Source organism: Panthera uncia, assembly GCF_023721935.1.
Source record: "Panthera uncia isolate 11264 chromosome C1 unlocalized genomic scaffold, Puncia_PCG_1.0 HiC_scaffold_3, whole genome shotgun sequence".
Taxonomy (NCBI): Eukaryota; Metazoa; Chordata; class Mammalia; order Carnivora; family Felidae; genus Panthera; species Panthera uncia.
In genome coordinates this window covers 44,283,373-44,301,876 of record NW_026057584.1, presented here as the reverse complement: position 1 = coordinate 44,301,876, position 18,504 = coordinate 44,283,373, and the positions used below count along the sequence as shown (strand labels likewise).

General features: G+C 35.6%; 1 protein-coding gene and 1 non-coding gene across 7 annotated transcripts in view; one reads left to right on the top strand and one right to left on the bottom strand.

The window, feature by feature from the left end:
• PMS1 (PMS1 homolog 1, mismatch repair system component) overlaps positions 1-18,504 on the top strand; it is a 102,527-nt gene that overhangs the window by 67,606 nt on the left and 16,417 nt on the right. For 4 of the 6 annotated variants that reach the window (XM_049615342.1, XM_049615343.1, XM_049615340.1 and 1 more), the window contains 4 exons: positions 8,453-8,575; positions 9,113-9,256; positions 9,413-10,284; positions 17,934-18,416. In XM_049615342.1, the coding sequence (XP_049471299.1) occupies positions 8,453-8,575; positions 9,113-9,256; positions 9,413-10,284; positions 17,934-18,416 (1,622 nt within the window). The remainder of the gene's footprint in view (positions 1-8,452; positions 8,576-9,112; positions 9,257-9,412; positions 10,285-17,933; positions 18,417-18,504) is intronic. The other 2 variants (XM_049615345.1, XM_049615344.1) reach the window with 1 other exon arrangement.
• On the bottom strand, positions 14,776-14,882 carry LOC125912050 (U6 spliceosomal RNA). Its single transcript, XR_007454601.1, has one exon. It is a non-coding gene; the product is annotated as a U6 spliceosomal RNA (small nuclear RNA).

Below are 18,504 nucleotides of genomic sequence, written 5' to 3'. Positions count from 1 at the left end.
ACGTAGTACTCCATTGTGTATATAAACCACAATTTCTTTATCCATTCATCAGTTGATGGACATTTAGTCTCTTTCCATAATTTGGCTATTGTTGAGAGTGCTGCTATAAACATTGGGGTACAAGTGCCCCTATGCATCAGCACTCCTGTATCCCTTGGGTAAATTCCTAGCAGTGCTATTGCTGGGTCATAGGGTAGGTCTATTTTTAATTTTCTGAGGAACCTCCACACTGTTTTCCAGAGTGGCTGCACCAGTTTGCATTCCCACCAACAGTGCAAAAGGGTTCCCGTTTCTCCACATCCTCGCCAGCATCTATAGTCCCCTGATTTGTTCATTTTGGCCACTCTGACTGGCGTGAGGTGATATCTGAGTGTGGTTTTGATTTGTATTTCCCTGATGAGGAGCGACGTTGAGCATCTTTTCATGTGCCTGTTGGCCATCTGGATGTCTTCTTTAGAGAAGTGTCTATTCATGTTTTCTGCCCATTTCTTCACTGGGTTATTTGTTTTTCGGGTGTGGAGTTTGGTGAGCTCTTTATAGATTTTGGATACTAGCCCTTTGTCGGATATGTCATTTGCAAATATCTTTTCCCATTCCATTGGTTGCCTTTTAGTTTTGTTGGTTGTTTCCTTTGCGGTGCAGAAGCTTTTTATTTTCACAAGGTCCCAGTAGTTCATTTTTGCTTTTAATTCCCTTGCCTTTGGGGATGTGTCAAGTAAGAGATTGCTACGGCTGAGGTCAGAGAGGTCTTTTCCTGCTTTCTCCTCTAGGGTTTTGATAGTTTCCTCACATTCAGGTCCTTTATCCATTTTGAGTTTATTTTTGTGAATGGTGTGAGAAAGTGGTCTAGTTTCAATCTTCTGCATGTTGCTGTCCAGTTCTCCCAGCCCCATTTGTTAAAGAGACCTTTTCCCATTGGATGTTCTTTCCTGCTTTGTCAAAGATTAGTTGGCCATACGTTTGTGGGTCTAGTTCTGGGGTTTCTATTCTATTCCATTGGTCTATGTGTCTGTTTTTGTGCCAATACCATGCTGTCTTGATGATTACAGCTTTGTAGTAGAGGCTAAAGTCTGGGATTGTGATGCCTCCTGCTTTGGTGGTCTTCTTCAATATTACTTTGGCTATTCGGGGCCTTTTGTGGTTCCATATGAATTTTAGGATTGCTTGTTCTAGTTTCGAGAAGAATGCTCGTGCAATTTTGATTGGGATCGCATTGAATGTGTAGATAGCTTTGGGTGGTATTGACATTTTGACAATATTTATTCTTCCAATCCATGAGCACGAAATGTCTTTCCATTTCTTTATATCTTCTTCAATTTCCTTCATAAGCTTTCTATAGTTTTCAGCATACAGATCTTTTACATCTTTGGTTAGATTTATTCCTAGGTATTTTATGCTTCTTGGTGCAATTGTGAATGGGATCAGTTTCTTTCTTTTTTTTTTTTTTTAATTTTTTTTTTAACGTTTTTTTAAATTTATTTTTGAGACAGAATGAGACAGAGCATGAACAGGGGAGGGGCAGAGGGGAGACACAGAATCTGAAGCAGGCTCCAGGCTCTGAGCCATCAGCCCAGAGCCCGACGCGGGGCTTGAACTCACGGACCGGGAGATCGTGACCTGAGCTGAAGTCGGACACTTAACCGACTGAGCCACTCAGGTGCCCCGGGATCAGTTTCTTTATTTGTCTTTCTGTTGTTTCATTATTAGTGTATAAGAATGCAACTGATTTCTGTACATTGATTTTGTATCCTGCAACTTTGCTAAATTCATGTATCAGTTCTAGCAGAGAAAATAAGTTTAAAGGCATTTAATGTCTTTGACCATTCACTGTGGCTGATGGGAAGATGTATGCATTCCAATTCTTTCTTTCTAGCTGATCTGTATTTTTTTTTTTCTGAACGTTTTTTAGGATCTTTGTGTTCAGTTTTTTAAGCATGTCTATAGATGTGTCTTTTATTACTCATTTGCTTTTTATGCTGAACACTTGGTTTGAGACTTCTTGAGTCTGAATACTCCTATATCTTTTTCAGCTCTGGGTTATATACTTCTAGCTGTCATAACTTTGATAATTTTTCTCTTTTTTTTGAGAGACAGAGCATGAGTGGGGGAGGGGCAGAGAGAGAGAGGGAGACACAGAATCCAAAGCAGGCTCCAGGCTCTGAGCTCTCAGCACAGAACCTGACACGGGGCTCAAACCACAAGCTGTGAGATCGTGACCTGACCCGAAGTCAGGCGCTGAACCAACTGAGCCACTCAGGCACCTCGATAATTTTTGTCTTTTAATTAAACTCCTTATTATTGATTTAGGACTTCCTCTTATTTTTCTCTTACTATTTTTCTCAGGTTTTCATCTTTTTTCTGTAAGTTTTTGGAGATGTCTGACCCTCTCTTGCCCCTTCTGAATATTTTGAAACCTTTATGTTTAATTTCCAAGAGCATTTTTAAATCTACCGTTTTTTCACAACTTCTTACTGTTTTGTGGATACAAAATCTTGAATCTTTAGAGATGCTAAGTTTTGTTTCTATTTTAAAGTTGTTTCTTAAACTATCTATTGCTTAGGAGGTCAATTTTGTTTTGCTTTTCAGGTCTTTTACCTCCAAGCCATCTTTTTGTGTGAATAAGAAATCTAATTGGGAACTCAGTGTTTGTGGCTAGACTTATTGACTATTAGGCTTTACTTGACTATTAATTAATCAAGATCCTGTTCCTGTTCCCAGACTCTGGGGGAGTCACAAATACCATCATGGGGTGGGGGCTTACCCCACTGCACTCATACTCACTGTTCTAGTTCTCAGGAAATTCATTTCATTTCTTTCCCTTCCCTTCCCCCTCCATTCCCTTTCTTCTTCTTTTTCTCTCTTTTTTTTTTTTCCTTTCTAGCACAAAATTAGATCAGTTGTCCTTATTCAGTGTCTTTATAGAAGAGTCTATAATTATTCTTAGTTTCTTTACAGAAGAGTCTATAAAATAGAATCTGTTTGTTTTTGCTGGTCTGTTGACCTTAAACCTGAAGGCTCTCTGTTGTGCTAGGCAGTTGATTTCTCTGTTCTATTCTTCTTTTTTCATAATTTGTTGAAATCTCTTTTCTACTACTATTTCTTCTATTTTTCTTGCAGTATTGAGTTCTTAATTATTATCATTTTATTAGCCTTAGGTGGGAGTTTATACTCAGTTAATGTTCTCTGCCTGAGGAACAATTCAGGCCATCCTTACCGGCCAGCTATAGTACCTGGAGCATGGCCATGATCTGACATGTGTTCTGTTTTTCAGAGCTCCCTTAATAGTTGTTCAGTGGTTTCAATATAACCTAGTGCCACCTTAGTCTGGTTATGGTGGCTGACTTGGGATAGTAAAGGTACTGTCTTGGGCTAGTAAATTCCCCTGTGTTCCTCGTGGCTTTGTGGGACTTTGTTGTTGACACTGATAACCCAGGAAGCTTATGACAGGAGATCCAGACTCCAGGTCTTTGGTATGTGCTCTAGAGATTCTAGCTGCCATAGTTTGGTCTGAAGACCAGCAGCATTGGCGTTACTTGTATGCTTGTTAGAAGTGAAGGATCTCTGGCCTCGTCCCAGAATACTGAATCAGGACATGCATTTTAACAAGGTTCCCAGGTGCACATTCAAGTATGAAAAACAGATTTAGACCTTGGTCAGTTATGATTTCATGTGTGATTGGAACTATCCCATTAGTTTTGCAATTGAGAATTTTTTCCCATGATCTGTATTGAGATATATTGCCATATCTGTGCTTGCCCATTGTTTTTTTTAATTTTCTCTTTTTTTTAATTCTCTCTTTTTTTTTTTTTTTTTAAGTTTATTTATTCTTGAGAGATAGAGACAGAGCATGAGCAGGGGAGGGGCAGAGTGAGAGGAGGAGACACAGAATCCGAAGTAAGCTCCAGGCTCTGAGCTGTCAGCACAGAGTCCGACGCCGGGCTCGAACCCACGAACCGTGAGATCATGACCTGAGCCAAAGTCAGACGCTTAACTGACTGAGCCACCCAGGCGCCCCTTAATTTTCTCTTGAGATAGAATTGTGTGAGGACTGCTGGTAATCCATCTTGGATATCAAAACTTTTGCTACACCTTCATGTGGTTATTCTTGCATGGAGGAATAGGGTAATTTAGAAAGCATGTGTTGCTGAATCGTTCCAGTTCCATGAGTTGTCAGAATAATAACCTTTTAAGTGTGTCTCTAGTGAGTGATCATCTAACCAAATCCCTGTTCTATTTGTATACTGCGTATTTAAATAGGTGCTATATTTATGTTGCCAGTAGCCACCCATCACCACTCCATGCTTCCTGGGCTTGTAAGGAGGGTTGTCCTATATCAGAGTTTCTTTGGCCTCTTCTCATTCCTGCCCAAAATCAATCTTAAGTTGCTTGTCAACTGCTAATAGTTGTCCCCCCTCACCTCACTTCTATCCCATTACATACCTTCAAGTTGTGACACTTACCACCAAGGCCCCTTCACTGTACTGGGATGGCAAACACATTGGTCATTGGGAACCTTGGGTATAGAGAATCTTTATATATCTCTTCCTACAATGTTGAAGGTCCATTTCTTAACTACAGCCACTCCATGTTGTACAGTCTCTTAATTATGGGTGGTTATCCCAGCTATACTGCTGCTGTGGTAGCATTTATTAGGAGTTTTCCAGTGTGGCTTTGTTGGCTTAAGGGAGCTCCTAAAGCTTTATTTTGTTTCATGTTTGTTTTTTGGCATCTGTCTTCTCTGGATATTTTTTATCTCTGCATTGTTCCATGCCAAGTTCTTGGTGAATTCCTCAGTGCTGTCTGATTTTTATTCCCAAATCTGTATTTCCAGGATTTAGAATTTATTCATTTTCCTCTTCTCTTTTAAACTTAATTATAACTGTGGGGTTCCTGGGTGGCTCAGTCGGTTGAGCATCTGACTTCGGCTCAGGTCATGATCTCGAGTCTGTGAGTTCGAGCCCCACATTGGGATCTGTGCTGACAGCTCAGAGCCTGGACCCTGCTTCAGATTCTGTGTCTCCCTTTCTCTTTGACACCCCCGCTGCTTGTGCTCTATCTCTCTCTGTCTTTCAAAAATGAATAAGTATTTTTAAAAATAAAAAAAAAAAAAAAAGACTTGAGCTGAGATCAAAAGTTGGACGCTTTTGATACCTGGATGGTACCCCTGCTTTTTCTTCACTCTTAAAAGTATGGTACACATACTAATTTCAAAGTTCTTTTCATATTGCTGTACTGTTTCTACTTTCGTGGGAGAATGTTCTTTCATTCTCTGCTGTTTTATATGCTTTGAAATTTTAATTTGCACAGTCATCATGAATGCAAGTTTATTGTTTTTGTTATTTTGTTTTTACCCACTCGACCTTCTTCCTCCCTGTGGTTTGGCAGATACCACCAACCTCCAGGCCCCATTTTAAAACCAGGTAGTTCATGTCTTTCATCCTGCCAAGATTTTACAGACCTCTTTTCCTAGCTGACTTGGCTTAGCTTTATTTTTTGATTTTGGAGTTATCCACACTCTTTCCTATAATCCTTGCAAGCAGCTCCACAAACCGTGGTCACAGTATTTTTAAGCATTTTTGAAGGGGCGAAAGGGAGGTGTCTCAGCAGCCCATTTCATATGGAAAGACTGATTTTGATCTCTTGCCTTGTATGTATTTTCTGTCCCTGTTTCCACATCAGAATTTAAATTCTAACTGGCATAAATGGTTTCTTTCTTAAGTTGAGATATAGTTGACATATAACATTATATTAGTTTCAAGTGTACAACAAAATACGTATGTATTACAAAATGATCACCACAGTAAGTCTAGTTACATCCATTACTACACATAGTTACAAAATTTTTTTTTTTCTGACAGCTGGTTTGTGATCCTAGAGCACATAGGGCTTTTGATTTCAGCCATCACTTTCTGTTATGGTTTGCATCCATAACATCTTTGTATTTGTCTTACTTTTAAATGGTTCAGTCTTTTGAAATTTTTGTATAAGTTGATTTTATCTATCACTGCTATGTATTTGCAGTTGTGATGGGGTGGGGAGAAGGGAGTTCCTTCATGAACTTATTCCAGTGTCCTGAGCAGAAATACTTAAATTATTACTTTAGAAATAGAACTCCTTGGTGTTCTTGAGGCTTACTGAAAGAGGAGACCACTGTTAGGACACCAGTCAGGGTTACTTGAACAGAATCAGAGTAGAGAAAAGGAGATAGGTTTGACAGATTGGATAGGTGGCAGGGCTCATTATCATGCTAAGGGAATATAGGAGAAACCAGTTGTGCAGCAGGAAAGCAATGGGGTGAAGTATTTTATCAAGTTTTGAATGTGGTGAGATTGAGAAGATTTTTGTGACAGCTAGTTAAAAATAGAAAGCATTTGGGGGTGAAAGAAATACAGGCTGTACATCTTTATCTTAGTATCGCTGGTGTATCTATATAGATGTGAATGATATTACTTGGAGAGTAGAGACCAAGAAAAAAGGCTCTGATGATAGAACTCAGGCCCATCATCATTTATAGGCGGTAAGCAAAGGGAGAGAAATCAGCAAACCAGACTAAGAGGAAGTGTTGGGGGGAAGCAGAAAGATGAAAAGAGAAGGCTGAAGCAGAGTGATGCTTCCCAAATTAAAGAATTATGGTGTCAAGATCTGCAGAGAGTCAAAAAGTGGACTGAGTGTCCATTGGAGATGTAGTAGTAGCCAGATTATAGGAGGTTGGAGATGAGGGTAAAGAGGGAGAGGTCTACAGTTGAAGAGTAATCAGGGGAGAAGTATTTATGTTTTGCTTTTCTTTTTCTTTTTTTTTGCTTTCTAGGTTGAGGAATACTTAGGCAGAGAGTCCTGTATAGTCAGATTTTTTATTTGGTTGCACTGATTTGGTCTAACAGTCATTCTTTTTCCATAAACTACCATGATTTTCATTTTTGGAGCACTTTAAGACTACTCTTTGATTTTACTTTTTTGTATAACTTAAATAATACTTCGTTAGTTCTTAAGGTTATCCTAAGCCATTTTTAAAGCTCAGTATTTGGTAATAATAATAATTATTCAGTGGACAGCTAAGATGGTATAAAAATAAAACATTAGTAATATCACCAGTTTTTTCTTCATTTTATTTTTTATTCTTACCTATTTGGGGAAGGTTTTTTTGTTTTAAGTCCACAAACCCAGTAAGTCTTTCAGAGACTAAACAGGTGCTTTCTGATGCTCAGCAGGTACTTAAAGAAGGGTCTCAAGTTACCTGGTATATGATACAACCATTTATAAATGCTGTGAAGTTTTAACAGTTAATTAAGTAGTATTTTGTAATGGATTATCCAGCTTTATTAATTTATTTTTTAAATTGGCACAGTTTGGCACTGTGACAGTAATGCACTTAGTGTTCTAAAATTGGTAATGCAGCTCCTTAAACACTTACTTCCAAGGGTAGGGATAGCCATAGACTTAGATGGCAGCCTACTCACTATGTTAGTGAAGAGCCTCGTGGTTTCTGCTTACCTAAAAATAGCATCTCCACTGACAGTCTCATTTTCCTAAACCTAAGCTGAAATTTTACTATTAGTGGGGTTTTTTTAAACAGGTTAATATAAATACATCTGTTACTAGTTGTTCCATATAAGAGAGTATAGGGCTTGTATTTTAAATAACTTGACCAAGGTCCCGTAGTTAGTAGTGGAGCTGGGATTTAAATCATGTCAGTCTGGCTCTATCCTGTATTCTTAACAATTCTCTATATTATCTTTAAAGGTAAAAAGTAGGAGCATTTTCCTTGCCTTCTATCTCCTCAATCTCTCTCTTCTCTCTGGTATTTTTTTTCTAGGATCCTTCATCATTTTCTGTCTCCTCTTCATACATTTGTAAAATAGAGAAAGCATAAAAATAATTGGTTTGATTGTAGATAGGTTCTCTAAACAAGAATGGAAATAAAGTATTGCAATCAGTGTCAAAGAGTAAAAGACGTTTTTTAATTGAGAAATGAAAACTCAGATTGACTTCACAGCCCACTCAGAATAAAGATATAAACCAGTCACTTCTCTACATGAAGAGCTGGCTAAAAAGGACAAATAGCTAAAAGAAAGTCACAATATGAAGAATTTTTAAATGTTAAAAGAAATTTTTAAAAGTCTAAAGAAGATAGGGTTGAACAGAGATCAGTATTTATGCTGTATGTCTGTGACAGTAAGGCATATGCTCATTCATGAAGCTTTTATGAATGCTAATTTTTCCTTAAAATAGAGTTGTAGAAAGAGAGACTGAGAACATCAATGTAATATATGCTTCAGTATTTCATTTAAGGTTAATGTTCAAGGCATGGTTATCAGCAAGTATATAACTCTTGAGACCATAAGATGAAAATCCATTTTGTTTTTTTATATCTCTTATATATAGCCAGACCCCTGGAACCACAGTCATTGTTGACAATGCACATTAATTCTGTAATTATTTATTATAATTGCAGATTTATCTAAGTGGATTTCTTCCAAAGCAAGATGCAGACCACTCTTTTACAAGTCTTTCAACCCCAGAAAGGAGTTTTATCTTTATAAACAGTCGACCAATACATCAAAAAGACATATTAAAGGTAATCTACTTTGGGAAAAAAATACTGCTTGGAATCAGAAATGAAAACTAGCTCTGTCATTTGTCAGCTTATTATGAGGACTACTTCTAAGGATTTGCTCTAAAATATAAGGAAAAGAAAAAGAGATACAGTAATATTTTTTAAGCATTGTGCTAGGTGTCTTACATAGGACTTCACAACAGTTCTGTGATGAACTGTTATCCTTATTTATAGTGAAGAAACTGAAATGTTAGTGACTTTCGTAGCCCACTGTAGTCAGGAAGTAACAGAGTTTGGATTTGAAGCCTGGATTTTGATAACATCCATGACACTATGATCTTTTAACCATGAGGCCAGTTACATTGAATATTTGTACTTCCTAATGAATATACTTGTATTTCATGCAAGTTCAAGGGCTCGAAATGAGTATTACCATTTAGATACTGCTTTTCCTAACAAGAAGTTACATCCACTCAGTTTCTCAGCTGACTATACTTCTTTTGGTTGTATTTAAGGATGGCAATACTATCCTTATATACATGGTATTTTTATTTCTAGCTAATCCGACATTATTACAATCTGAAGTGCCTAAAGGAATCCACTCGTTTGTATCCCATTTTCTTTCTGAAAATTGATGTTCCTACAGCTGATGTGGATGTAAATTTAACACCAGATAAAAGTCAAGTATTATTACAGAATAAGGTAATTTTGGATAATTTTTTAAAATTTATGTTATTTATAATCTTACGCAGCTCTAACCATTTTCATGTGTGAGAGTTTTTATGTATTTTTAAATATTTTAAATCTAACTTATTATTTTTATAATTTTCTGTAACATTTGTTAATTTATATTTTTAGGAATCTGTTTTAATTGCTCTTGAAAATCTGATGACGACTTGTTACGGATCACTACCTGGTACAAATGAAAATAATAAAACAGATGTTTCCTCAGCTGACATGGTTGTTAGTAATACAACAGAAACAGATGTGCTTTTTAATAAGATGGAATCATCTGGAAATAATTATCCAAATGTTGATACTTCAGCCATTCCTTTCCAAAATGATGTGCATAATGATAAATCTGGGAAAAACACTAATTATTGTTTAAGTCATCAGCTACATGTTGATGACCATTATGATGATCATTTTAATAGTGAAAATTCTAACATTGATAAGAACACTAGAAATATATTTCAGGAGATCCCAGTGAATAATTTATCATGTGAGGATGCTCAGAAGGAATGTAGTGAAATTTGTTTTGTAGATTCTGTTAAGCACACCCAATCAGAAAATGGCAATAAAAGCAATAGAGATGAGAGTGGGAACAATAAGGAAGCAGCAGGTCCTGAGAAGTCTTTGGAAATCTGTGCAGATGACTGGAGCAAGGGAAATACACTTAAAAATTCAATGGGAGAAAACATTGAACCCGTGAAAATTTTAGTGCCTCAAGAAAGTTCAGCGTGTAAATTAAGTAATAATACTTCTCCAAGCCCTGAACAAAAGAATCTCAGTGAAGGTTCCTGTAACAAAAAATCAAATGTGGTAGACAACAAATCTGGACAGCTTACAGCTTATGATTTAATTAGCAATCGAGTAATCAAGAAACCCATGTCAGCAAGTGCCCTTTTTGTTCAAGATCATCGTGCTCAGTTTCTCACAGAAAAGCTGGAGGATGCAACAGTACAAATTGAAGAACTGTGGAAGACATTGAGTGAAGAGGAAAAACTGAAGTAAGTTTCCAGAGCTTGCATGTGACCTGATGCTGAGATATTTCCATTCTATATGACTCACTGGGTTAAAAAAAAAAAAATTAAACTTCTTATTTATGGAAAAGCAGAATGGAAAATACCTTTTGGTTTGGCTAGAGTACCTATTTTGGCATCACTTTTTTAAATTTAGAGGTTTTTAGTTTTTTGTTTGTTTTTTGTTTTTGGTACAAGCCTTAACTACTGTCTTATTATTGAAATTTGAAGTTCAAGGTTTTCCATTCTTCTTAATTTAAAACTACTGTTTTCTTCTGTTTCTTATTTTATCTTAAACAATCTTTCTATGACAGGATTTTCTCTTTTTAAAGCTTATGCATTAAAACAGCTATAGCAGTGGCGGTTTTAAGAAATATCTTGACCATTCCCCTTTTTAAATTGGTCTTCAAAATATGTAACACAGTATAAAAATTACAATATTTTTGCAGATTCGGTTTAGTGCGGTTAATGCTATCCCTCTTCAGTATAACTCAAGGATTCCTTCTAAAATCTTTTATTTATTCGTTGGCAACTAATAAACTATGGTGAGTTTTTTGGTAGGTAAATAGGTGGTTTGATCTGTCTTTGATTAAAATAACTACATATTACGTGCCATCTTTAGATCAGATGATCTAAATAAATATCATAAAATAATATGATGAGTGTTTATAGTTGACTGAGGGCACTTACTATAAATACAAAGTACTATGTCTTAAGTGATCTAGCCCACCAGAAAATGAAAGAGTGGAATTATACTTCCAATTATGTATTCTTATTTGGGGCATATCAATATTACATGAAACATCTGGAAAACAATTTAAATGCAACTTACCATTTAGATTGACAAATTACGTGGATACTAGATCAGTTTTTTGTTTTGTTTTTTTTACTTTTTCATTAACTTATTCAATCTTACACACCCTCAATTTAAAAGAATAATGATTAACACCAGTAGGCAAAGCCTCCATAAATTATCTTCTCTCTTTACTTTTTATTTATTTTTTCTTTCTTTTTTGGTGGGGATGGTTGTATTTTTCTTTTCCCAGACATACACAAAAATAGACTAAGCAGACAATGAACCCATACCTTGTTTCACGAACCATCATCTTGTGGTCAGTTTCGTTTCATCTGTACCTCTATGCACTTCACTTTTCCTTTTTACCATTATTATTCTGAAGCACATCCTAGGATAGTATCATATATTTCATAAACATTTTAGCATGTATAATAAGATACTCTTATTTTAAATATAGCCCTACTACAGTCATGATAATTTTTAAAACAAGAATTGCTTAATATCCTCAAATATTCAGTGTTTGGATTTCTGATTACTTCATAAATATCAAATTTTTAAGTTTGTTTATTTAAATCAGGCTGCAAATAAGGTTCACACACTGTGATTGTCTTTAGTTTTATCTAAGTGATACAGGCACTTTAAAGATCAGTGCATTTAACTTTTAGTACAGCAGGCCCACAAAAGTTGAATTGCATTGACCAGCAGAGAGATGATGAGTTGAGTATTATCTGAGAATAGGGAAAAAAAGGCATAGATGCTTCCCTTTCCTGGAAGGTAGTGACAGTATAACAGCTTAGAATAGCCATTCCCTTACAACCCAACAGCAGGTATTATTCCTGTTGACTTTTGGGGAGTGTGTGTCACCATTGTTTCTTTTTGTAGGCCTCAAGGTAGAAGATTATGGTTAATAGAACTCATCTAAAAATATGTTTATCATCAGACAGTATTCTCGAATCCAGAATCTTCTCTGTTTTACTGCCATCAGGTAGACAAAAGAGGCAGTGTTGGTCAAGAGCAGACCTCTGGAACTACACCAGGTTTTAATTTGAGTTTCTTTCTCTGCTGACTTTTTCTAAAAATGTGTGGGCAGTATCTCTTGGGTTGTTGGAAGGATTAAATAAGATTTTGTGTGTTAAAGAAAAATGGCACATAGTAAATAATTGTTCATGATCTTACTCAGTTTTTAACCTGTGAACAGAAAACTTGTTACTGACAATATTTTTCACTTGCTTAATCAAGATTAATTTGGAGGCCAGAAATAGAAGAAAATACAGGTGTTTTGGAATCAGAGAGCTACAGTGTGTCACAAAATGTTGTGTTAGAATCTTCCAGGGCCAGGGGTTTTGGGACCATGAGGGCTGTGTCCAAAATTATGATTAGTGAGAAAGTAGAGCAAAAATGAGATCACACTCAGCAATCACAGTAACTACCACTTTTTTGTAGTATTTACTTTGGAATTCTTTGCGTGATCCTAAATTCTGTAAGAAGTGCTAAGGGATATCAGAGTAGACTCCTCTTCTATGGATAAGAGACTTCTATGGACTTTCCATCTATCCTCCCTTCATTTTTTGTCCTATTCCTTCTGTTTCTTTCCCTTCTTCTTCTCTTCCTTTCCCTTCCCTTCTGTTTCTTATTGTTTCTTTCCCTTACTTCTTCCTTCTCTTCCTCCTTTCCCTTCCTTTTCCCTTCCTTTTCCCTTCTCCTTTTCTTCTTCCTCCTTCCCTCCTTTCCTTCCTGTCTTCAGTTAGAGTATTTATTAAAGACATTCTGCATACAAGGACCTATGTACTCTAGCTAATCATTTCAGATACAGTGATAAATAAAATATACTTTCTCCTAAATGATGCAGTATAGTGAGGAAGACACAAACTAACAGTAATCATAGAAGACAATGAGTTTTAAAATAAACACAAGGAGTTATGAAAATACTTAGCAGTTGGACTTAATGTCATCTACGAGACAGGAAATGAATGATTCCCTGAATAGAAATTAATCAGAAAGGTGTAGGGAATTTTCTAGATAAAATGGTACATAAGGCTCAGAAGCTTGAAGGAAAGTAGTGTTATTGAGGAAATAAAAGATGCCACTTTGACAAGAACAGAATATGAGAGAGTATAGTAAAGTAAGTGGAGGGAAGGCAGGCCAGATTATGGAAGGTTCTGTAAGCCATAACAGAGTTTGATAAGGTCTAGGATCAGGGTTTTTCTGCTGAGAGCATAGGACAGACTTTGGAGTAGGGGTACTTCATTTTTTAGTTCTTCCTTTCTGGATATATTTTCCTTTGCTTTCTTTTCCTTTCCTTTCTTCTCCTTTCATTTCTAAATATGAATTAGAAACCATATTTAGACCATGTGCCCTGTCACCGGGGTTTCAGTCAATTGATGTTAATTTGAACTTTTCATTTATAGTAACTATGAACATATTTTTACCTAAAATAAAAAATAATAATATTTAGTTGGAGTATTGAAGATGATATACATAATTACAGGTAACCTGTAGTTACAAAAACATTTGAATTGATTACTGGTCAAATCAGAATTAATATTTTCCATTCAGGTTACTGAATCCCTTAATGACATTAAGTCAAAGGTAGCAGCTGTTTTTACTTAACATTTACTTAATATTCCTTTGGACATAGCTTTTTATATTTCCCAAGGAACTAATTAAATTGACTTCTTGAGTAAATCACAAGATTAGTACCATATGTGAAAATTTGCACATTATAATTAATTACAAATGGTGACCTTCATCTTGAACTCATTTTTCACTGTAAGGGAAAAATCTTGCATTCGAATATCCAAGAGCTAAAAATACTTATTTTTATAGTACTTATTGAAAATAAACTGTCAAAAATTGTGTGTTTTGTATAGCTAATCCAGAACTTCAGATTCTAAGTAGAAGTAGGAGAAAATTAGGTACAAAATTTTATGAGTATAGCCTGGTAAGTAACCAGAGATAATTTTTTTTTAATCTAGTTTACAGCGAAACAAGGTCTTTCTTAACTTCCTATCCAGCTAACATTCCTGCATTTAACAAACATGTACTGAGTACAAACTGCACGATATGTTGTAGTCTCTTATCTCTTAGTCTCACCTTTAACATTTAATATAGTTCTCCCAAAATATCATTACTTGCTAACACATATCTAAATTTCTCCTTTAAAATGTTTCATGTATATTACCTACAATAGAACTTAGTTTCTTAAGAGTTACTTAAGATTAGAAATAATGTTAGTTTTCCAGTCTCAAATTTAAAACTGCATTTAAAATTTTTTTAGTAAAGTTGCTTAAATAATTACCAACCTGTAGTCAGTCATGTTCCCCCATTCATTATAAGATGTATTTCTTGATAGAAAATGATAGCAAACATTTGTAATCCTTTACTGTGGTGCCAAGCATTACTTTGTAAGTACTCGACACATTGTAACTCATTTTATTGCTCACATCAAAACTGTAAAGTAGATGTAGGTTAATTATATATTACAGGCAATTATCCTGAGGCACAGAAAAATTAAATAATTTGCGTAGGTTTACAGAGCTACCAAGTGGCAGGACCAGACCAGAGAGTCTGTCTCCAGGGTCTGTGCTCTTGACTATTACACTTTGCTGGACACCAAAGTTCAGTTCGGTCTGGGTATGCATTAGAATCACCTATGGTGCCCAATTTTTTTTTTTTTTTTTTTTTTAAATATGGAACGCTTCACGAATTTGCGTGTCATCCTTGCGCAGGGGCCATGCTAATCTTCTCTGTATAGTTCCAATTTTAGTATATGTGCTGCCAAAGCAAGCACCCATGGAGCCTTTTAAAAACAGTGCTGTTCAACCTCAACCTAGGCCTGGACAATTAGAAAATCTGAGAGTAGGACTCTGGCATCTCATTTTTTTAGGAAAGGGTTATATAATCACAATGTTAGGCTGCCTTTGATTTGCTCTAGAAGTTTCATTTTATTCCTGCTATCATTAACCACCGCCCCCCCCCGCCAAAAAAAAAAGATCTCTAGACATTTTACCCAGTATAATTTTAAAATATTCATTATCTTGTACCTTTGAAATGAACTAAATTAAATGGTTTGGATGTGTTGAGTTTATTTGAATTTATTTTTTCACTGATGACTCTAAAATGAGAAACAAATAGCAACTGAAAAAATTAATATTTAAGTATGAATCATTATAAATTTAATCATAAAATTTTTATTTTGCATGCTATCATAGTGACTTTTAATTTTACTAGTATCTATTTAGTACATGGAGTATTAAAGTGTATGCATTTTCTTACATAGTGCTCAGGGAATTGTTTATTCCATGTTGATATTACAGTAAATGTGTAAGGAACTCTTCAGATGTAGAATTGACTATTTTATTTAGTTACATCTTTAAAAAAATTGTTTTAATGTTTATTTTATATTTTGAGAGAGAGAGAGCATGAACAGGGGAGGAGGGACACAGAGAGCAGGAGACACAGAATCTGAAACAGGCTCCAGGCTCTGAGCTGTCAGCCCAGAGCACAACATGGGGCTTGACACAAACCATGAAATCATGACCTGAGCCAAAGGTGGATGCTTAACCAACTGAGCCACCCAGGCACCCCCTAAAAAAAACTTTTTTTAGAGAGTAAGAGAGAGAGAGAGAGGGAGAACAACGAGGAGGGGGGGCAGAGGGAGAGACAGACAGACAGAATCTTAAGTAGGCTCCATGGTCAGCGCAGAGCCTGATGGAAGACTTGTACCGGCGACCCTGCGATCATGACCTGAGCCAAGATCAAGTGTCAGACGCTCAATTGACTGAGCCACCCAGAAGCCCTGAGAATCATATTAAAAGATCCTTTTTCTTTTTTACCTACATAGTTACCATTTTTTGGGGCTCATCATTTTTTCCTATAGATCAGAATTTCTATCTGGTATCAGCCCTTAACAGTGCAATTATTGTTGGCAAAAGATTCTAAGCTTTTATCTGAAAATGTTTGTATCATCTTCATTTTCGAAAGACCTTTGGCTTTGTAGCATTGAAATCTGTATTCTGTTGGCACTTAAAAGATGTTATTCACTGTCATTTGGCTTTACATTGCTTCTGATGAGAATTTATATCCATCTTTTGTGGTATTCTTTTTTGTATTGTCTTTTTTTCCCCCTCTCAGTGCTTTCAGAATTTCGTGTTTATCTTTGGTTCTGAGCAATTTCATTTTCATATGCCTAGCTGTGGACTTTGTATTTATTCTGCTTGGGGTTCACTGACCTTTTTGGATCTGTAAAAGGTTTCATTTATATAAATTACAACATCCATGCTATAATTTCTTCAATTTTTTTTCCCTCACTATTACGGTTTTTATCTGGGACTCCCAATTACATATATGTGAGGTTGTTGTGCCATAGGCCACTGAGATTTTTTTTTTTTTAATCTTCATTATTTCTTTCCATTGTTCAGATTGGATCATTTCTACTAATCTGTCTTCAAGTTTGCTAACCCTTCTTTTGCCATCCCTGATCTGCTAAGCCTACCCAGGGAATTTTTCATTTCAAATACTGTATTTTTTAGTTCTAGAATTTCCATTTCCATTTGGTTCTTTGTAACGTCCCTTCTCTGTTTAGATTCCCCTTCTTTTCTCTCATTATGATCTTCTTTTGCCCTAAGTCCTTAAATATTTATTAAAACCTATTTTTAAAAAAATTTTTTTCTTTTTTGCAAATTCCAACATCTGAGTGAATGATCTTGAGGTTGGTTTTACTGACCACTTTTTCTCTTGACTGTGACTCTCATTTTCTCGTCTTATTGCTTGAATGGTAACTTTTGATTATATAATGGACGTTGTGGGTGATCTGTTGAAGAAACTGTAGGTTTTGTTATCTTCTTCTGAAACGTATTCATGTTTTTTTCTACCAAGCATTTAAATTACTGACAGATCATGTTGAGCTTGTGGAGGCTGTTTTATATATCCTTAGAGTGTTTAAATTTCCCCCTTAATCCTAGGGCAAATCCTAGCTTCCTTAGTTCTAAGATATAATTTTTTCCTTACCCTGGCCCTACTCCAGTTTTAATTTAAAATCCAAAGTGTTTACTAAGCTATCTAATTATGTAGAATTCAAACTCGAAACTCCATTTACCCTGGAGTGGTAGTCACTAAAATCTCTTTTTAGCTCATTTAACATTCTAGCAGTTGTTTTCCTCTGGGTTGCCACAAACGGGATTTTCTCCTTCAATTTCCATTTGTTTTGGAAGCAAGGAACTCTGTTCTGGTGATTCAAGCTAATAAGAGTGCAACTTATAATATTATGTGATATAAAAATAAATAATAAAAATCATAAAAAATTTTTTTAAAGTGCAGCTTATTTCTTGAGTTTTTGCCACTTCCCCTTAATGCTGGGGGCTGTCTTCTGTGTAACATCTGTATAAATATGGATATCTTTTTTTTTTTTAACTTTATTTTGGGAAATAGAGAAAGCATAAGCTGGGGAGGGGCAGAGAGAGAGAGAATCCCAAGCAGGCTCCCCACTTGCAGAGCCCAACATGAGGCTCAAACCCCAAACCATGAGATCATGACCTGAGTCAAAGTTGGACACTTGACCAATTGAGCCACCCAGGCACCCCTGGATCTCTTTTTTCAAATGTCAAATTTATTCCAATATCTGCCTGTTTTTGGTTGCTCTTCATGCCTATTTTAAATAGTTGTTTTCTGTATTTTGTGCAGAGTTTATCATAGTTATGTATGGGAGGGTTAGTCCAATAGAAGTTCTTTCATCATTATCAGATTTAGAATACCAGATCTTTACTTTTTATAAAATTTACTTCAGATGATTAATATATTCCTGATTATGGCCTCATTAGTTATATTTTATCTTTATTCATAGATATGAAGAGAAGGCTACTAAAGATTTGGAACGATACAATAAGCAAATCAAGAGAGCCATTGAACAAGAGTCACAAATATCATTAAAAGATGGCAGAAAAAAGATAAAGCCCACCAGTGCATGGCATTTGGCACAGAAGCACAAATTGAAAACTTCATTATCGAATCAGCCAAAACTTGAAGACCTCTTTCAGTGCCAAATTGAAAAAAGAAAGAACCAAAATGTTAAAATAGTTCAGATCCCCTTTTCTATGGAAAACTTAAAAAAAAATTTTGAGAAACATAAATTTGACTTAGAAGAGAAGGACGAATTTTGCTTGATCCACAATCTCAAGTTTCCTGATGGGTGGCTAATTACATCCAAAACAGAGGTAATGTTATTAAATCCTTACAGAGTAGAAGAAGCCCTCCTATTTAAAAGACTTATTGAGAATCATAAACTTCCTGCAGAGCCACTGGAAAAGCCCATTATATTAACAGAGAGGTATGGTGAAATAATATAATTCTTTTTTTTTTTAACTCTCAAAACATTTATCAATCCATACTAGATTAGAAATTGAAAGTAACAAGTT